The sequence below is a fragment of the Cynoglossus semilaevis genome, chromosome 16, assembly GCF_000523025.1.
Source record: "Cynoglossus semilaevis isolate Cse_v1.0 chromosome 16, Cse_v1.0, whole genome shotgun sequence".
NCBI lineage: Eukaryota > Metazoa > Chordata > Actinopteri > Pleuronectiformes > Cynoglossidae > Cynoglossus > Cynoglossus semilaevis.
Genome location: NC_024322.1, coordinates 3,643,265 through 3,661,236, shown reverse-complemented (window position 1 = coordinate 3,661,236; position 17,972 = coordinate 3,643,265). Strand labels below are relative to the sequence as shown.

Genomic DNA, 17,972 nt, shown 5'->3' with positions numbered 1-17,972 from the left:
CCAAATTAAATGAATCTTTAAAGAAGTGAAAGAAACTTTCTCCATAATCATCACTTCCACCGAGCTTTAGGAGAATGCATTTACAAGTCCTTGTTTATTTCTACAAACAATCAAATATAAAACAGAAATATGTTTATAAAGTATAATTACTTTCCATAAATGTGCATTTTTATTCTAAAGATGAAGTAAAATGTTTAAGTCTAAAAGAAGAGAGAGAATGAAACTAGAACAGTTTTTTTTTTGTCTTGTTGTTGGCTAATGTCCTGTCCTCACTGTATGATGTCCTCCAAATTAGGACACACTGTGAAAGCTGTGTAAACTTTTTTAAAAGAGACAGTGGGGGGGTATTGAAATGTACGGAGATGAAGGAATGTGTAAACAAAAGAGGAAATGAGGCTTGCTTTTAATGCCATGTGCTGTGCTCTGCCAAGGACTTTGAAGCACAGCAGTGGAATGAATAATTTACCTGGGCTTCCTCATTTGTCTGTCTCTCACTGTTTTCCGTTTGCTCAGTCACTCCTTCACCTTCACGCTGCTTTTTTCACCTCATTTCTTTTGTTTTGTCCCTCTCTGCAGATCACACTTCAGTGGGAGGACTTGGAGATAGTTTTTACGAGTACCTGCTGAAGGCGTGGCTCATGTCAGACAAGACGGACACAGAAGCCCGCAAGACGTACGATGACGCTATCGAGGTACGGACCAATCAGGATTTGGATGCTCAACTTGAAAGAGTAGCTTAGTTTAGTTATCAGACAATAACTGTATAATGTAATAATGTACACAGGAAGTGTTATAACAAAACAACTCAACACTCTAAAACCAGGTTTCAAGGTTACTTTTTAAAAAGTGAGTGTCGATGGTAAATTAATTTTCCCGTACTTTTGAATAGAACATGACGCCCACTTGGCAGCAATAATTAAATTAAAGTTTAACCAACATGTTTTTTCTAACAGCTTTGTTAAGGGCCAGTGCTAGAAACAAAATGTGATAAAATAAGCACTTCAATATTACTGAGCATGTCAAGATTACATCCTGCTAATACTATATACCTGATAAATCCTTTTTTTGATTATTTTATTTTTATTTTTTAATCTGTTAATATGATTTTCCATTCAATCTCCAATCAATCACTTTAACTCTGGGCCTTGTGCTGGCCCGAAATGAAAATTCTCCACTTTTTTTCACTTTTTTATCATTCTTCTCTGCACAAAAGATAGATAATCTGTGTGTAGGAGCGTCTTCTGCAGGAAGTAGACAGTGAAGGTCTGTAGCTGGTGAAGATAGCTGTCAGTCAGCGGGAGTGTCAGGATGTCAGGGTGAGAAGAACTCCGGGGTGAAGGATGTGACTGAATTGGTCTTTTTTTAATTCTGTATTGACTCTCTCCAACCCACACACACGTGCACTTAAATTATTTCCAATTTCCTCGTTTCAAAATGTGTCTTTCCAAACATTCATTTTATCTGTCGTCACGTATCACCTTGATTCTTCGTTGCGTTCGAACACACTGGCTCACTTATTATTTCCTCTGCATCTGCTTCACAATTCTGCTGACCGTCCACTCACCCTCATTTACTGTCTACACACACACACACACACACACACACTCACACACTGTAGCTTTCCCCTTCCTACAGGCCATCGAACGCCACCTCATTCGTAAATCCAACGGCGGCCTGACATTCATCGGTGAGTGGAAGAACGGCCACCTGGAAAGGAAGATGGGCCACCTGGCCTGCTTCGCCGGCGGCATGTTTGCTTTGGGCGCTGATGGGTCGCCCGATGACAAGGCCGGACACTACTTGCAGCTGGGCGCCGAGATCGCACACACGTGCCACGAGTCCTACGACAGGACAGGTGAGGATGATCAAGTTGAAGTACAATCTTTATCCAAGCAGCACTCATTGCTTGTTTTGGTAAGATGCCATTGTTACCAAGGCAACCACTGACTAGTGCAGAATACTTCTCTGAGCACATTTGAGAAAAGTCATTAAAAAGTGTGTCATTATGGTGGTGGTTATTAATTAGTATTCAGACACCCTCTTACACTGTTTATTAGCATATAGCTTTTAGCTCGCCCAGAGAGAAAAGTCTCTGCTGAACTGATTGACAAACTGTTTTGATAACAAATTTCTACCGAAGTATGTGTTTCAGGGTTAACTTAACTATCAAACTAATTCATGTCCGGTGAGTTTTAGTTTTAAAAAGGTTCATTCAGGGTCACCATTAATTCAGGTTTTATTTTTGTAGTGCATCAGGTGGCTACTTTCTGTCTGGTACAGTATAATACATTTTCATTTGCACAAAGCATAAAAAACAAAAATGACCTATTCAACAGTGACCTTCAGATACCCACCTGGGATGTTTTCCAATAGGCATCAAAAGTTCATAGCAAAGAAACAGCAGCATTTTGACTGCTGGCTGTTTGTGTGTGTGTGTGTGTGTATGTGTGTGTGTCTGTAAGAAGTCGTGAGCAGGCTCGAAGGAAGTGTAGCGGTTGCTGTGGCAACCGATGAGCACACACAATGGGTGTTGAGAAGGGGAGATGGGATGGAGAGGGCTTTGAATGTGTTATGGTGTTTGCTGACAACACTTCCTAATCTTAACCACAGCTGTGCATGTGTGTGTATCATAATCATTAAAAAAAGGGTCACTGCTGCCAGTTTTTATCATTTTATCATTGATATAAATCTCAGACGTACAAGCAATAGGGATTGATTTGAACTTGTTCCCTTTAATCGTGTGTTCATCGTATTTTTTTCCCTCCATCCTCTTCACTTCTTTGTCTTGTCCTCTCTCCTGTCTCTTCTATGTCATTTCCTCGTTCTCTGAGCTTCGGATTCTCCCACCACTCCTCTTCTCTTTTCTTGTGCCCTTCTTTATTTTTAATCGTTCCGTTACCTAACTCCTGCTCAAACTTTTCTTCCTCATTAAGTGCTGAAGCTCGGCCCAGAGGCCTTTAAGTTTGATAGCGGCCTGGAGGCTGTGGCTGTGCGGCAGAACGAAAAGTACTACATTTTACGGCCCGAAGTCATCGAGACCTACTGGTACATGTGGAGGTTCACCCACGACCCCAAGTACCGGCAGTGGGGCTGGGAAGCAGCACAGGTAAGGAGGATACACTTTATTGTCAAGTGTTTTATATGATTTGTGACAGTGTTTTCTGTGTGAGAAATGGAACCAGCGTTCACAGAGAAAATCTCTATTTTTGGCACCAGGCTACACAGGAGCTGCTGTTCTACGGCTGCTGTATGATCAATTCTTGTCATTGAGGAAACCTTAGAGAGAGATTTAAAACCTCAAGGTTACACATCCTATTTAAGACTACTAGTGTCTGCAGGAGTGGATGTTTCAAGGATGTGAAATTGTTTATAATGGTGTAAATCATTATTCACCTTTGAGTAAAAGATAAATCATGTCCCGACTGCGAACTTTTAATTTGTTTTCCAAAAGACCTCATATTTACTTAAGGACATTTTGCTAAGTTCTGTAGAATAAAGTTTAGCATGATTTTAGCATTAGCAAATGACCATGTTAAAGCAATTGCTATATGTATCAGTGTCTCAGACGGCAACACTTGAGCAGTTAATCACCATCCACTAATTTGTGTTCAAAGGGAAGCGAGTTCCTCCATCAGTCCCATGGTAAATCAACCAATGGTTCTATGGTGACATTTATCTCACTTTTCAGTCTTGACAACTGGAAGCCATTCAGCTCAGCCTTCTCTTACACATTTCCAATTAACCAGTACTTCTTTTTCTCCTTTTTTACCCGTAAAACATTGTGAATAATGTAGTCTATCTGACTGCTATTTTCCCGTGAAAATAAATTTGCAGCTTCGTCCTAATCTAGTCTTATCTTCCAGATGAATTTATTTGCATAAATGAGTGGGTACCTCTAAAGAACATAACTTAAACCCAAGAAAAGTAATAAATAATCCCAGCAGGAGGCAAAGAATGGCATCGATGTGGAATGTCACAAAGTCAAATGGGCATCAACACAGCTGTTCACGCCTCCTTTCCTTTACTTCAGTTTCCTTTCTTTGCTTTTCCTCCTCCACAGTTTTACATTTGGCCCAGAAGCCTTACAGATTGACGGTAGCCACTGGCTGATGGGATTTGGCTTGATTGATCCTGTTGTATACAAAATAAGTTTTTGCTCTGGCAGCAGGGGTTACTGACTATAAATCTGACCTAAATCTGCATTGGTCTGATTCAGATTGCAGGTCAACCTTTTCCATAGCAGTTGCCTGACAGGGATTTCGATTAGATCAGTGGATTCCTTCAGGTGGTATAACTTCTTTATTCCCCCTGTGTTTAAATATGAAAAGCCGGGTAAAAGCATACAAAAAGAACAAAAGCTCCAACACTCTCCTTTTCACTTGACTCCTTTACTTTTCCTGACACTGGATTAAAACCCCTTCAATCTAAGATACCAGTTGACGTGTCTGAATCTGAGCCCGCCTGCAATGTCCTTTTATTATTTCTCTCACACTCTGTACTTCATCGTCTCCGTTCCCTCTTTTCCCAGCAATCCTCTTGTCAGCCGTTCCATTTACCTTTTGGAGCACTCAAACTGCTTTCTCTGGTCTCTGTTCAAAGGCACGTATTGAGGCGAGCCATTGTGTTTGCAAGTGTTCTAATGAAGTTTGATGATGGAAAATATGAGTGGCAATGAGAGAACTGAGCGCTGAAAGGATCGGCTTCGCCTCTGTTGCATTATTTAAAGTCATTTGCTCCATACAGGAAGTTGACAGGACTGGTTGAATATCCAGTTATTGTGGATAAATTGTAAATTAAATAAAAAAGATTGTGCGCTGTCTGTAATTGACAGATGAAGTGGCGGCAAACATTACTGACGCCACATCGCCTGCAAACATCATTTTTGTATAACATTTTTCATTCAGTGAGAATTAGCCTCAATAAACGTGGATGTGACATTACATCTTGAACCAGCAGGGGGCTTCAGGTGTTCTTCTGTAGCCTTACTGAGAACAGCAGAATGGCTCTTCCCAGTATCTGTCTAGTGTTCGCGGACCTCGACGTGTATGTATTGCTCCTATTGGTGTTAGTGACACTAGTAAATCCTGGAATGGTAATTGATAATGCTCCTATCCAGTACTGACTGTTGTGTTTTTGAAGCTGTCTGTGAATTGTTTCACGTGGTACATTTAAAGGAAAGGTGTGTTTATGTGCCTGTGCTGAACTCACATCGAACACAAACGGTCATTCCAGCGTGTAATTGTTCGTAACGAGTGTTGGTAATGTAATGTGGAGACAGACAAGGACAAAGATAATGCATTCGCTCGCATATGTTTGTAGCGACGCACACCCTGAATGTTTATGGGGGCACCATGTGTTTTACTGTAACAAGTCCCTCCCCACAAATCAATAGAGGGCCCAGTTATTAATGCGCTGTCGCCATCACCAGCTGGACGACTGCTGCATTTTTAATGAGGATGTGCGCTCGTGTGTGACTCTGTGTTTGGATGCACACACGCACACACACACAGCGTCACTAGAATATTTTAGGGTTAGAGGACACAGTTTTATTCCCTCAGAGCCAAAACAAGAGCTGGAAAAAACATGCCGTACACCGAGTGTAGTGAGAGGTTCACTGCTGTCAGTATAGAATACTGAGGTCCATGTAGATGAAGAGAATATAATATAACCTGAGAACCTCTCTGATTAATAATTAAAGCTGAAGGTAGCAGGATCACTAGAGGAGCGGTCTACAGCAGGTTCATCCTAAGGTCATTAAATTACCTGTGACCACAGCTCTCCATCCTGATCCCTCTCCCACCACATGAGCCAGGACAGAAGCAGGTACTTCTAATGCAACAGACACCACAAGATCACCTTCTGTCATGTCTGCTGCGGTGTAGACACGTGTTAGGATTAGGGATGGATGGCACAATCCAGTACTGGTTAAACTTTCAGTATCGAACATCGAAAAAAACAACTGTAAGACATCCGATCTGATAGCTAAGCCCAAGTGCTCAGCTTAACTTTGATGACATGGTGTTAGCAGGGACACTATCGCCTCAGCATCGGCAGCCAATGACATGCAGGAGGAGAGAAGAAGGTATCAGATTGATATTGTAGTCATCCCTAGTTAGGATTGCTGAAACAGACGTTTTAGCCAGGTTTGGCCCATGTTGCACACGTTTCACGTTTATTTGGCCCACATATGACAAGAATTGATGGCACCTTCATGGTTCACACATGGTTACTCACAGCTGTGCCACATGTTGATAGGGTTGTGTGATAAATCCTTAAAATCACAAGAGACCTGCTGTGTTTTTAAAACGTTAAATATTGAGATGTAGTTACCAAAAAATGTATAAAGAAGAAAAATGGGTTTTTGATTGTTGTGAATCCTTTTTTGTTTGTGTTTTTGGTAAGAGAAAAACCACATTGTTTCTTCCACAGTAGATCAACTATCTTTTCTATTTAAATAAGCAATGAAAAAAGGGGGGGGGGGGTTATTGTTTTATTGTGCATGCTGTAAAACTGCTTTGTGCGAACTCAGTGTTAGGGAATAAAAAAATGAATTGCGGGGGAGGCAGAGTCAGGTGTTAATTGCATTAATCTCCTTCTCCCAAAAAAAAAATTATGGCTGTTTTTTTTTCCCACATCTCCCCAGGCCTCACTTTAATCTGTCATACGCAGAGAAATTAATTATAGCGCACTTTTGTAAGCTTATTAACTTGTGCTCTCCTGGACCCCCTCCTCTCATCTGCCCCCCACCCTTGCCCGTGTCCTTGTCTCCTCCAGGCCATTGATAAGTACTGCAGGGTGAGTGGAGGTTTCTCTGGGGTGAAAGACGTCTACTCCTCCAACCCCACCTATGATGACGTGCAGCAGAGTTTCTTCCTGGCAGAAACCCTCAAGTAAGCCTTCGCTAATCTGACAATTTGTTGTCTTCATTAAGATTCAATCATCTGTGCAGTATGACCGACACTCAACTCACTTAACAACGTAATTCCCGACACATTAAATAAAACCTCCAGAAAATGTAGTTTTTTTGAAACTGAGATGTTTATGTTTGTTTATGAGATATTTTTGGCAACTATTTGCTCACAACAATTTTCTTTTTAGAAATAAAAAACAAATTTTGGCCAAACAACGAATACCTGAGGCAGGAGTTTGAAACTTTTTTTTTTTTTTGAAAAGTTTTTATTGGGTTAAACGTTCTGAACTACACTATACAGCCAATGGGCAAAAAGCAACGTATGCATTTCCTGTATTGTAAAATCCACTTAGATGTAGACTGGCGTTTCAGCAGCTGGATTTGCAGATGTTGCAGGAATCTTTCACCTAAAATAATAATAAAAGAAAAAAAACCCAGTATTGAGTTTCTTTCGCTACAGATAAAACCCAGTGACTATCGCTCTAAACACCTTAGAAATAGCTGCAGGATTTTGTCTGACTCACACTGTGCGAGTCAGAAACTTCGATTTGGGTGAATAAATAAAAAACAAAAAAAAGTGCTCCTATTTAGCTTTCTTTTTTTCTTTGGCATTTCTGTGCAGTCTATTTGAACAAAAGGAACAATTATAGAAACCAGAATGATTTCCTTTTAAATAAGGGATGTGCAGTATAATAAAATGAAAACAGTCAAAGTGTATGTATAGGTATTGATGTAGTATTCTACCCTGTGTATAGTATAGGTACTAACAAAGGAAGAAAATCAAATGTTTACCCCAGATAACAGTTAGCCCCATAATGCTGTACCTAAAGGGTAGTTTCAAGGGAAGGATGTGTGAAATAAACCATTAACTATTATATATTAGATATAGTGAAATATATTAAACCACCACCTAAATATTAAACAAAATAGCTTCAGTTATTAAAAAATAAATTTGATACAGCTCTGCAAAACTTTTTTTTTTTTTCAGAAAAAGCCAAAAAAATTATGAAGATGCCTGATTGGAGCCAAGATATATTTAATATTTTATCATACATTGCTGGGATGTATTTAAAAAAAAAGTTAAAATGTAGAGCAGAAATGATTTTAATGTAAGTCAAACACAAGCATTATTATTAAAAATAATAGTAAAAGTTAAACACCGTGCCACGATTGGATGCAGGGCCGTAGTTTGGAAACACAAACTGTAATACATAAAGGGGATTTGTCTGACTTTGTCTTTCCCACTGGACTGTTGTCCATATAGTCTGCTTCTTTTCCATCAGGCTGCTAATGTTATGGTAACGCACAGATCCCCTAAAGTCTGTGTGTGTTCAGCTGTTATCACTGCTGCTCCTTTAAGGCTAATAGCAGGCTAACACTCCATCAGAGACCTCTGCTCAGAGGCCTGTGTGTTTTCTACTCCACCACCACATGATCATGACTGACGCAGCACAGACACCTCTGCGTTATCACATTATCACCACCGTCACTGATGAATAAAGAGTCCACGTAAGGCAGAGTATGCTGTCACTGCACCTCTCTGCCTCCCCCTGTTGGCAGACTAGCGATACCTACTCATCCGTGTGTAACCGCATCTGCCGACTGTCCTGAACTACCAGGTGTCCACAGCTGTAACTGTCAGTCAAAGCGTCTTACAGGTCAACTGATGATCAGAAACCAGTTTTGAGTTCCAGTGTCTGATCCCTTTCCAACGCTTCCTTTTTTTTCAATTCTAATGGGTTGGAAACTGACGCACACAAAGCATCAAATGTCAGTGGAATTTGTCTTTGGTGCGTAAAGGTCACTTGCCACGCCGACGGCTAACTTTTGCGAGGCGTTGACATTTGTATGTCTCCCACTGTTGGGCAGCCTCCGGTGTCCCACAGTCGCCATCGCAGATCTGTGGTCGACACATCGCCGAACTGGAGTTGCGGCTTCTGCTCTGAGTCGGCAGTAATGCGCAAAAGTGCAGTGTCAGGACTGGAGGTTCATGCTACGAGTTATTACTTAGAATCACTCTTGACATTGTTACTGAGAAAAAAAGGCCTCTTTGGACTGCTGGGAAATGTTTATGTCATATTTAGCAATGTCAATTTGTTATTCATGATTACTCATCATAAATTATGTGCTTGAATAATCATGATTATTCCGCAGCTACCCTGTCGTTAATCTGATTAAAAATGTGGAGCGAATGCCAGAGTGTTCATTTCTGTCGCCTTGTACAGATTCACTCTTAGTTTCATGCTACACTGGATAGAAGTGGAACATTTCAGTGGCTTGAGGATAAAGTAGAATTGAATAGGTCAGTGAGAGTATTGAAGGCTTTCACTTCTTGATGACTAACAGTCCATATGCATTACCAAACAACAATTTTTTTTATTTTTAAAAATCATTTCTAAAAGGAGCCCTCCATTAGTGTTTTTTTTTTCTCCCAGGTTTTTCATCCTGCTCCACGTTAACACTGGTTCTATCCGGTTTTTTTTCTCCTCCCTCCATTGCCCTCCTACTCTTACCCCTTCCGCCTCCCCCCTCACCCCCCCTTAGGTACCTGTACCTGTTGTTCTCCAGCGATGACCTCTTGCCTCTGGAGAGTTGGGTCTTCAACACAGAGGCTCACCCACTTCCTGTCCTCCACCTGGGCAACATCACGCTGCCCGGCAGTGAGCCGGCTCAGCAATAAACACACACACATACACACAGACCCTCTTTCTGCTCTACGGCACCTGGGCTGGGGGCGAGGGTGGCGAGGGGCACGGGGGCGGGGGGCAGCGCATCATTTGTCCGCGCTCTAAATTAAAGCCCACCCCACCAACACCGGACTGACGTACATTTTGGTCCACTGCTCACGGACGGCAGACATCAAACACAGGAGCTGGAGACACCGCTCTCCTGCTCCGTCTCCTGTCTTCTCCAGTCAGAGGACAGAGGTTGTGCTGCCGCACGGTCGGCTTCGATGGACCGAGCTGAGAAAGTGGTGGTCGGACAAAAAAAACGACGACTTTGTTTGGTTTCTTTTATTTTTCCGGTTTTATTGACCAATCTTTCCTCCGGACTCAGATATGGCACTGAAAGTGTTGGTGGGTTTTTGAAAGGCCAGTTGGACACTGGTACTGATGGAGGTGTGGGTTTTTTTCAGACAGTGGGACTTGAGGACTTTACAGGGTCCCTGGATGGTTTTTTGTTCCTACTGGTCCTGATGGGGACACAGGGTTGAATCAAAGCTTCTTCTTGACCCAAACTCTAAATCTTCACCCTATTATCCCTTCATCACATGAACTTGGACCTGGAACTGTTAACAGCTCATCACGTTCTCAGCATCACAGCAGGCAGTGGAAACACTTTCACTTCCTCAAAGATTTTTTTTTTAAATATCTAAAGAAAAACAACGTGGACCAGTGTGTGTAGAACAGCAGCAGCAGGTGGACAGCTGGTCTCCTCGTCTTCACCTCCTGGTCCTCCAGTCTGAGATGTCCAAAAGCTGCAGCTGTTGACCCTGTGACCTCCTCGCAGCTTGATTTGACACTGCCCCGCCCCCCCTTTGTTTCCACATTTTTCTTATCAAACTATCACAGTTTCTCTGCAGCTTATTGTCTTTTTTCTCATCTGTGCCGCCGGCTGATTTCCCAGCTTTTCATAAATCAACTCGCATCATTTTCAGATCATTCACAGTGAGATGAGGTGTGTGAGTATGTGTGTGAGAGAGAGAAAGAAAAGGGTGGAATGAGTAGGTGAGTGGGTGTATTGTGGTTAAAATAACCCCCTGCTGTAAATCATTTCTAGGTGCACTTTGTATGGAGGGAATGATAGTCGGAGCAGAGGAAATGAAGACGTCCCGTGACACATTTTCTCTGCTCCACCTTGAATCACTATCACTCTGCCACCTGACTGTAGGCATCATTAACTGAAGCGCTGTCATTTTCATCCATCATCGCCGCTCTTATGGGCCTCCTTTCTCCTCTGTTTCAACTTGTCCATCATCGTAAAACTTACAGAACCTTCATTCTCAGGGTTCTCATGTGGCTCCAAAAAGTATGAAACCGTATTTCATGTCAGACAGAGATTCTAAATCTCCCCAAAGTATGGCTGTCACTTTAGCCACAAAGCAAGTTGGAAGGTCTATTGCGTCAAATGACCCATTGAAACACACACACACACAAAATAAGATGTTATTCAGAAGTTGATCTTAGTGTTTATGGAGATGTTTTTTCCTACCACATGTTCTTCTTTTGTCGGTTTATTTTAGTGCCCTGGGCGACTGGTTAGCTTTCCTGCTAACAGCTAACGATGTCTGGAGTCTGCTTTAGGCTAAGGCTGCACTACTGTGGTAAAGAAAGGGTGAGAGCACCCTCTGTTGGATCACAGAGTCCATGGTGGTGTAGGTGGTACAACTTCTGATGATAAAGTGACAGCCCTGTTATACAGGGGATACAAATGTGGACTCATTCTGTTAAACATCATTGTTCAGACAGAAACGAGAGAAGTGACATCTGTGATGATCATTCCCCCTAACAAAAGTAACCATTTCTCCTTAACTTTCCATAGGTAATTAATACATTTCTTCAAATCTCAAATATCGCTTCGGGTGTCTTCAAACCTTGCTTCCTGTGTTGACCAGTGGTTGGGACACACACAAAAAAAAGTCATTATTTCCATAATCACTAAATATAATAGAACATTTCATTGACAATGATGACATCACACGTGCTTTGTTTGAACACAACCCAGTGGTTTTTATGCTTTTGCTGGTCCAGGTGTGTGAGTGTGTTATGAGTGAGGGGTTTATTTGTTTGCTGTAGAAGCATTTTTACTCTGAACTTCCCTGTGTCGAAGAGACGGAGCAGGTTCATTTAATTTATGATTATATTTTATAATTTATGATTCATTTTTGTCATCATGCAGTTGACCACCACTTTAGCATAGACGATTTTTTTCAAGCCTTATGTCAAATATGACGCTGCACCAAGTGTGCATTTCCGCCTGTGTTTTTTGATCGTTTTTCGATTTTGAAGTCAAGATGAATGGGGGGGGGGGGTTCTGTTCTTTTGCACCAACATTTTCCTCTGTTCCAGAGAACAAAAAACAACTGACATTAACATGAAAAACCTCAAAGAAAATAAAAAAACTCTTCGCTCATCTTTGAAAATTAATGGACGAGAAGCCCAACAACTCCCCCTGCTGACAAAGAAATGTAATAGGTTATCAGTCGGGACAGAGATAGTCACATTGACCAGGCCGTGGTTTATCATCAAGTTCCTTAAAAATGTTTCCCCAGACATAACCTTAACTGACCTTCAATTTAAACGATTAAATTTGATAAAACAAATAATCAAATTATTTTTTTCCTTTATTTATCTGTTGGATTGAGCTGTAACTGTGCTCATCACTTGTGATCTGACTACAGCATCACATGTTGTGTATATATGTTACATTTTATTTCCTATCCTTTTTACCTTTTTTGCGCTTCCATCATTATCTTTTCCCTCGACCTCTGCTGGCAGTTATCATTATCATCTAACTGATGCTGCACAGCTTTGGTTACTGAATCACCAACCCTTCGGCTCTGACGTCACTGATATCATCGTCATTATCACCACCAGTTATACCCATTAAAGAAAAAGGAGGAACTGGAGGCCTCAAAATTGATTCACTGGGAGCAATGTTGCTTTTGGAGAAATGCGTGTTCTGTATTTGTATTTTTACTTATCTAAAGAGAAAAATAAAATTAAATATCTGTAAATAAGTTTAGAACTGAGACAAAGTCATTAAAGATGTTATGAAAAGTGACCAAAAATTGAGACTTTGTGTTTTGGTCTTATTTTTGTCTGTGTTGAGTAACCAGGTCTGCCAGATTTGGCCCCCCGAACCTGAGTTTGACACCTGTGCTGTATATAATATGTTTAAGGCCACTAAAAAATTAGTTACAAAATGAAATATTTTGTAAAACAAATCACTATGTTTATTATCAAATGTTTCAGGATTAATGACAATGGCCTCTGCATATAGAGTATATAACGCAGCCCCTTGTTTTGAATTTTACATTTTATTATTTACAACTAACAGCTCAGCTATCAGTAATTTATCCACGATCCCTTAAAGGTAAGTACATTACGTAGGTGGACTAAGAATCATGCTTGAATGTGAAATATTTAACCTCAAGCTATTTCAAAGATATTCGCTATGGGCGATTTACAGACTGAAATTCAAGTAATGCATATAAAGTTGTATAAGATTTTTAAAAAACTGATTGATATAAAACTTGTAATATTATTTGCCAGTTCATATTTATTTTGATGTACATTCATTAACTGGGGAAGGATTAAAAACCTAAACACCCTTTTTTGCATCATCTCTTCAAGGTTTATTCATGACCCAAGTATTCCTAAAAGAGCTAAATTTATAAAGACACTAACGAGAAGATGGTATTTTTATTCATATGGCTTTAAACACCAAATTTTTGTTTTTCGTTTTTTGTTCGGTTGACATGTTCAACATCAAACACGACAGACGTTCCTCAACCAATATGGCCGACGCACTGACGCTTTCACGTAACGTGAAACGAGAGTTTATGTTGCGTCTTCGTATATTTGGGCTCGTTTCTTCGTCCGCCGTCGAGACTCGGATAATGAAAGAAGTTAATGAATTATACACTGTACGGCCAGCGACGCTGTCAATATTCGAGTTGTCCAGACCTGTTGACGACTTCAACCTGGGTGGGAAGAGATAGAGAAGGGACGACTCATGTACCGGAGCCGTGTTCGTTGCTCCGAGAGCAGCTAATGGCTGGGACGGTTGTTGGCGTGTAAAAGCAACACAGCGGGAGTTCTGCCGCCAGAGGAGGCTGTTTATTGTTAAGCTGGAGTAAGTCTGCACACACCTGCACCTTTCTAGATACTTATAAAAGTCAGTGTTTGGCGAAGCTAACGGGGTTAGCATTTACAAGTCTGGGCCCAGCATCACAACCATATTGCTCCGGGCAAGAAAAATATGTATACACGGCTAGTCCTTTTGCTATCCTGAAATGTAAGCCGATGCGGCGATAAATTCGTCGCTGCCGCCAGCGCTTACGCCTAAAGTTGCCGCCATATTAGTCCGGGCATCATTAGCTCGTACTCAAGCACAATACAATTTGTAGAATTCTAGACTAAGAGCACATTACAGACAAAATAAGTAAGTATGACAATGCGGCTACTGATCATAACGAGGACTGTAATGATTGGTTAAATAGTTAACCGCTACAAAATAAAATTCTATTCAAATTCAATTCGTTTTGAGTACGTTTTCATTATTCAAAGTAGGTTCGTGGATATAAATAGAATCAAAATAGGCGGATATATATACATATATATACATTTGTTATGATACCACTACTCTCAGTAGACACAGGAATTACTGTGTCCTACCTTGTTAAATAAGTACAACATGAACATAGATCTTCTTTTAATTTTTCTTTCTCTCCTTCAGGTAATCAGCACAGTTTCTCCTTGAGCAGGAGAAGTGATCCTTAGTATGGACCTGGAGGAGTCAGAGCATCCTGGCGTAAAAAAAGAAAAAAAGGAACTGTGTATAACACAGGTGGCCAATGATGTCGTTGCTGTGACTGTGAAGAGTGAAGATGTTGATGGAGAGAGCTCAGATTTTCCACAGTATCATCATCACAGCAACAAAAAACACTGTCTAAGACCAGAACCAGCAAGGAGTGGACATTTAATATCAGGTATGTGAATCTGTGTGGGGATGTCTGTGTAGGTTCCAAAGCATCACATCCTCTGCCCGGAGGCTGCTGGAAAGTTCTGGTATTTAGCCTCAATTAGCCTCAAGTGTGTTATAGTAAAACAAAAGGAGCTAACTGCACCATGGTAGGATGGTGTGTTCACTGCTCATGATGTGATAGCCTAAATGATTATTTCTCAACAATAACAAATTCAGTGGTCATAAATTTGGTGTCAAAACAAAGTAATATAATGTCTATGAAGATTCCCAGTCATCCAGGTCATGGTCAAGGTTGAAGAGGTTGTTCTGTTAGGCAACTGGATGTGTAATTTTCTCAAAGAAGACGTTTCACCTCTCATTCAGGAGGCTTCTTCAGTATAGTGTAAAATCAGTATAAAGTACTATAGTGTTTTTCAACCTATATTACTTTAGGTTGAAAGTAATATAGGTTGAGCATGTTTGTAATTTACACACTGACAGCCACAAGAGGGCACTCTAGGCTTGTGTACCAGTATCTGCTACTCCTGTAAGTTGCACTTTTTTTTTTCATCCTTTGGCTGCTACAACTTTTTCTCCTGAGAGACTTTTTTTTCTTTCTTCTTCTTCTTCATTATGCATTTTTTGGCTGATGCAACATATACACCAGAGCAACCGGTAGTCTGGAAAATTGTGCCAAAATCAACTTGTCTATTTGATATGTTGTATTGCATTTTACTTATTTTTTTCCTGCAGACTACCAGCAGCCTGTAATCAAAGCAAAATTGTCTTCTGGGCAGCAGGAGTGGAACCTCAGTTTGGACAAGCCACAGAATCCACACATTAAAGAGGAACAGAACGAACTATGCATCACACAGGAAGAGAATGACATTATTGCCGTGACTGTTAAGAGTGAAGAAACTGAATTGAAACCAGAATTCTCACTTATTCACCGTGTAGGACTGACGAAATCAGGCTCCGACGGATGTTCAGTACAAGGTACCGAAGATGAAACTGAAGTTTCATCTGAGAATGAAGAAAGTGAAGATAACTGGAAAGAGATTGGTGATCCACTAATAATCCAACCGGTAAAAAATAAAACAGCTAGCCTTTCTGAGTGTGACAGAACATTGACGAGTCGGTCGTATCTGACAAAACGCATCACCAAAACTGTAGCGAAACCTTTCTCTTGCTCTGTTTGTAGTAAAAGCTTTACAGAAAAACGTTATCTGAAGAAACATGATAAAATACACACAGGAGAGAAACCATTTGGTTGCTCTGAGTGTGGTAAAAGTTTTGCTGAAAAGAGCAGTCTGAGGTCTCATAAAAAGATTCACTCAGGAGAGAAACCATTCCTTTGCTCTGTGTGTGGTAAAAGTTTCATCAAAAAGAGCAATCTAAGAAAACACGAGAAAATCCATACGGGCCAGAGACCGTTTAGTTGCTCCGTGTGTGGCAAAAGATTTATTGAAAAAAGTGACGTGAGAATACACGAAAAAATTCACACTAAAGAAAAACCATTTACTTGTTCTGAGTGTGGTAAGGGATTTGTCAAAAAATGTCATCTGATCTCGCATGAAAAAATTCATACAGGAGAGAATCTCTTTAGCTGCTCTGAGTGTGGTAAGAGTTTTACGGAAGAGAACAGTCTACGGTTACATGAAAAACTGCATACAGATGAGAAACCGTTTACCTGTACTCAGTGTGGCAAAAGTTTCATCCAAATGGTTCGGCTGAGGAAACATTTAAAAATTCATGCTAGAGAGAAACCTTTCACTTGCTCTGTGTGTGGGAAAGGTTTTACTGAAAGGAGCATCCTGAAGTCACATGAAAAAGTCCACACTGGCGAGAAACCATTTTGTTGTTCACAGTGTGGAAAAGGATTTATTCTAAAGAGTGAACTGAGTAAACATGAAAAAATCCACACTGGAGAAAAACCGTTTAGTTGCTCGGTTTGCGGTAAAAGTTTTATCAAAAAGAGCAACCTTACATCACATGAAAAAATTCACACTGGAGTTAAACCATTCAGTTGCTTATTGTGCTGCAAAAGTTTCACGGCCAAAAGCAGCCTTAAGTTACATGAAAAAATCCATACGGACGAGAAACCGTTTAGTTGCTTAGTCTGCGGCAAAAGGTTTGTCCAAAAGATTCACCTTAAGAACCATTTGAACATCCACGCTAGAGAGAAACTGTTGAGTTGCTCAGTGTGTGGTAAACAGTTTACGGATCACGATAGTAAGATGTTGCACATGTCAGTCCATACAGGGGAAAGTTTCTTAAAATGTGGAAATACTGAATCATCTGAGCCTCGTTCCAGCCTGAGTGGAGTGTTCCAAAAAAAAGCAACTAGAAACTTAAGTGAACTACAGAAAGACAGACTTGTTTGAAAATGAAGGATGAAAAGTTTCTTCAGTATAAACAACACAGTTACACAAAAATCAATTCATGTTCAGAGGTAAAACTGTTAACATTGTGTATTCTACTCTGTATGAAGACATTTTTCTTTGCCACAAGGACAGTGTTGTAATTTATCTACATTATTGTAGATTAAAGAAATCGCAGGCTTTTAAGATTGAGATCCTTGTTCCTTTTTGAGTTCTTGAATGAATGTTATGGTACATTTAATTTTTTGAGCATCAGTAGGTTTAATCAGCTCTGGCAAATTTACAGGACTCTAACAGTACAACTAAGGTGGCCTCTCATCATATTGACTGTAGGTTTAATTCATAATATTGGCTGCTTTTTTGTAATGTTCATCGTCACAAACTGTTATGTTAGCCAGCAAGGCAAATGAAACGAACTATTACTTTCAAATCAACGAAGAGTTCGATTGAACATGTATGTAGTTTAGAATTTGGAAACAAGTTTTGTGTATATTTTCTTAGAGCAGAGTAATTAAGAAAATGTATTTATTGTGTTAAAAAAGTGATTTATTTATTCGTTGTGTTTGCAGTGGAGCGCTGCATCCAGCACGGACCGCGATTCTAGATGGAAATTTTGGGCCATGTACTGATGAGGACAAAGATTTTTCTAGTAATTTGAAAGGTAACTGAAAAACAAACACGGGTGTATACAAATGTTTTAAGTCCTGTTTGCACTGGTGTGTGTTTGTTTATTTATTTATTTTTATTATTTAAATTTATAAAATCACACCTCATGTCATTACTGTATCCACATACCCACAAGACATTGACAGGAACTAGAATCCATTAACAGAATTTTGTAAAGGACAAACTTAACAAACTTAACGCATAACCTAAATTATTGGTTAAATGTTCAGTAGTTTTCCAAATGAAAACCAGACAAAATTATCTTTGATGTCTATTATTAACTGCAAATAAACACCAAATGTTTGTGGCTTTAAAAAAAAGACATT

General features: G+C 40.2%; 3 protein-coding genes across 6 annotated transcripts in view; 2 read left to right on the top strand and 1 right to left on the bottom strand.

Annotated features, from left to right (window-relative positions):
- man1a2 (mannosidase, alpha, class 1A, member 2) overlaps positions 1-12,694 on the top strand; it is an 85,312-nt gene extending 72,618 nt beyond the window's left edge. The window contains exons 10-14 of the mRNA XM_008328148.3: positions 577-692; positions 1,636-1,855; positions 2,934-3,106; positions 6,775-6,890; positions 9,455-12,694. Of these exons, the coding sequence (XP_008326370.1) occupies positions 577-692; positions 1,636-1,855; positions 2,934-3,106; positions 6,775-6,890; positions 9,455-9,590 (761 nt within the window). The 3' untranslated portion in view covers positions 9,591-12,694. The remainder of the gene's footprint in view (positions 1-576; positions 693-1,635; positions 1,856-2,933; positions 3,107-6,774; positions 6,891-9,454) is intronic.
- phf11 (PHD finger protein 11) overlaps positions 1-17,972 on the bottom strand; it is a 959,893-nt gene that overhangs the window by 911,068 nt on the left and 30,853 nt on the right. The window lies entirely within an intron of this gene.
- LOC103391753 (gastrula zinc finger protein XlCGF26.1-like) lies at positions 13,461-17,172 on the top strand. Its single transcript, XM_008328153.3, has 3 exons — positions 13,461-13,768; positions 14,372-14,624; positions 15,353-17,172. Exons 2-3 carry the CDS (start codon positions 14,417-14,419, stop codon positions 16,981-16,983), a joined length of 1,839 nt encoding a protein of 612 aa, XP_008326375.1. The 5' UTR covers positions 13,461-13,768; positions 14,372-14,416; the 3' UTR covers positions 16,984-17,172.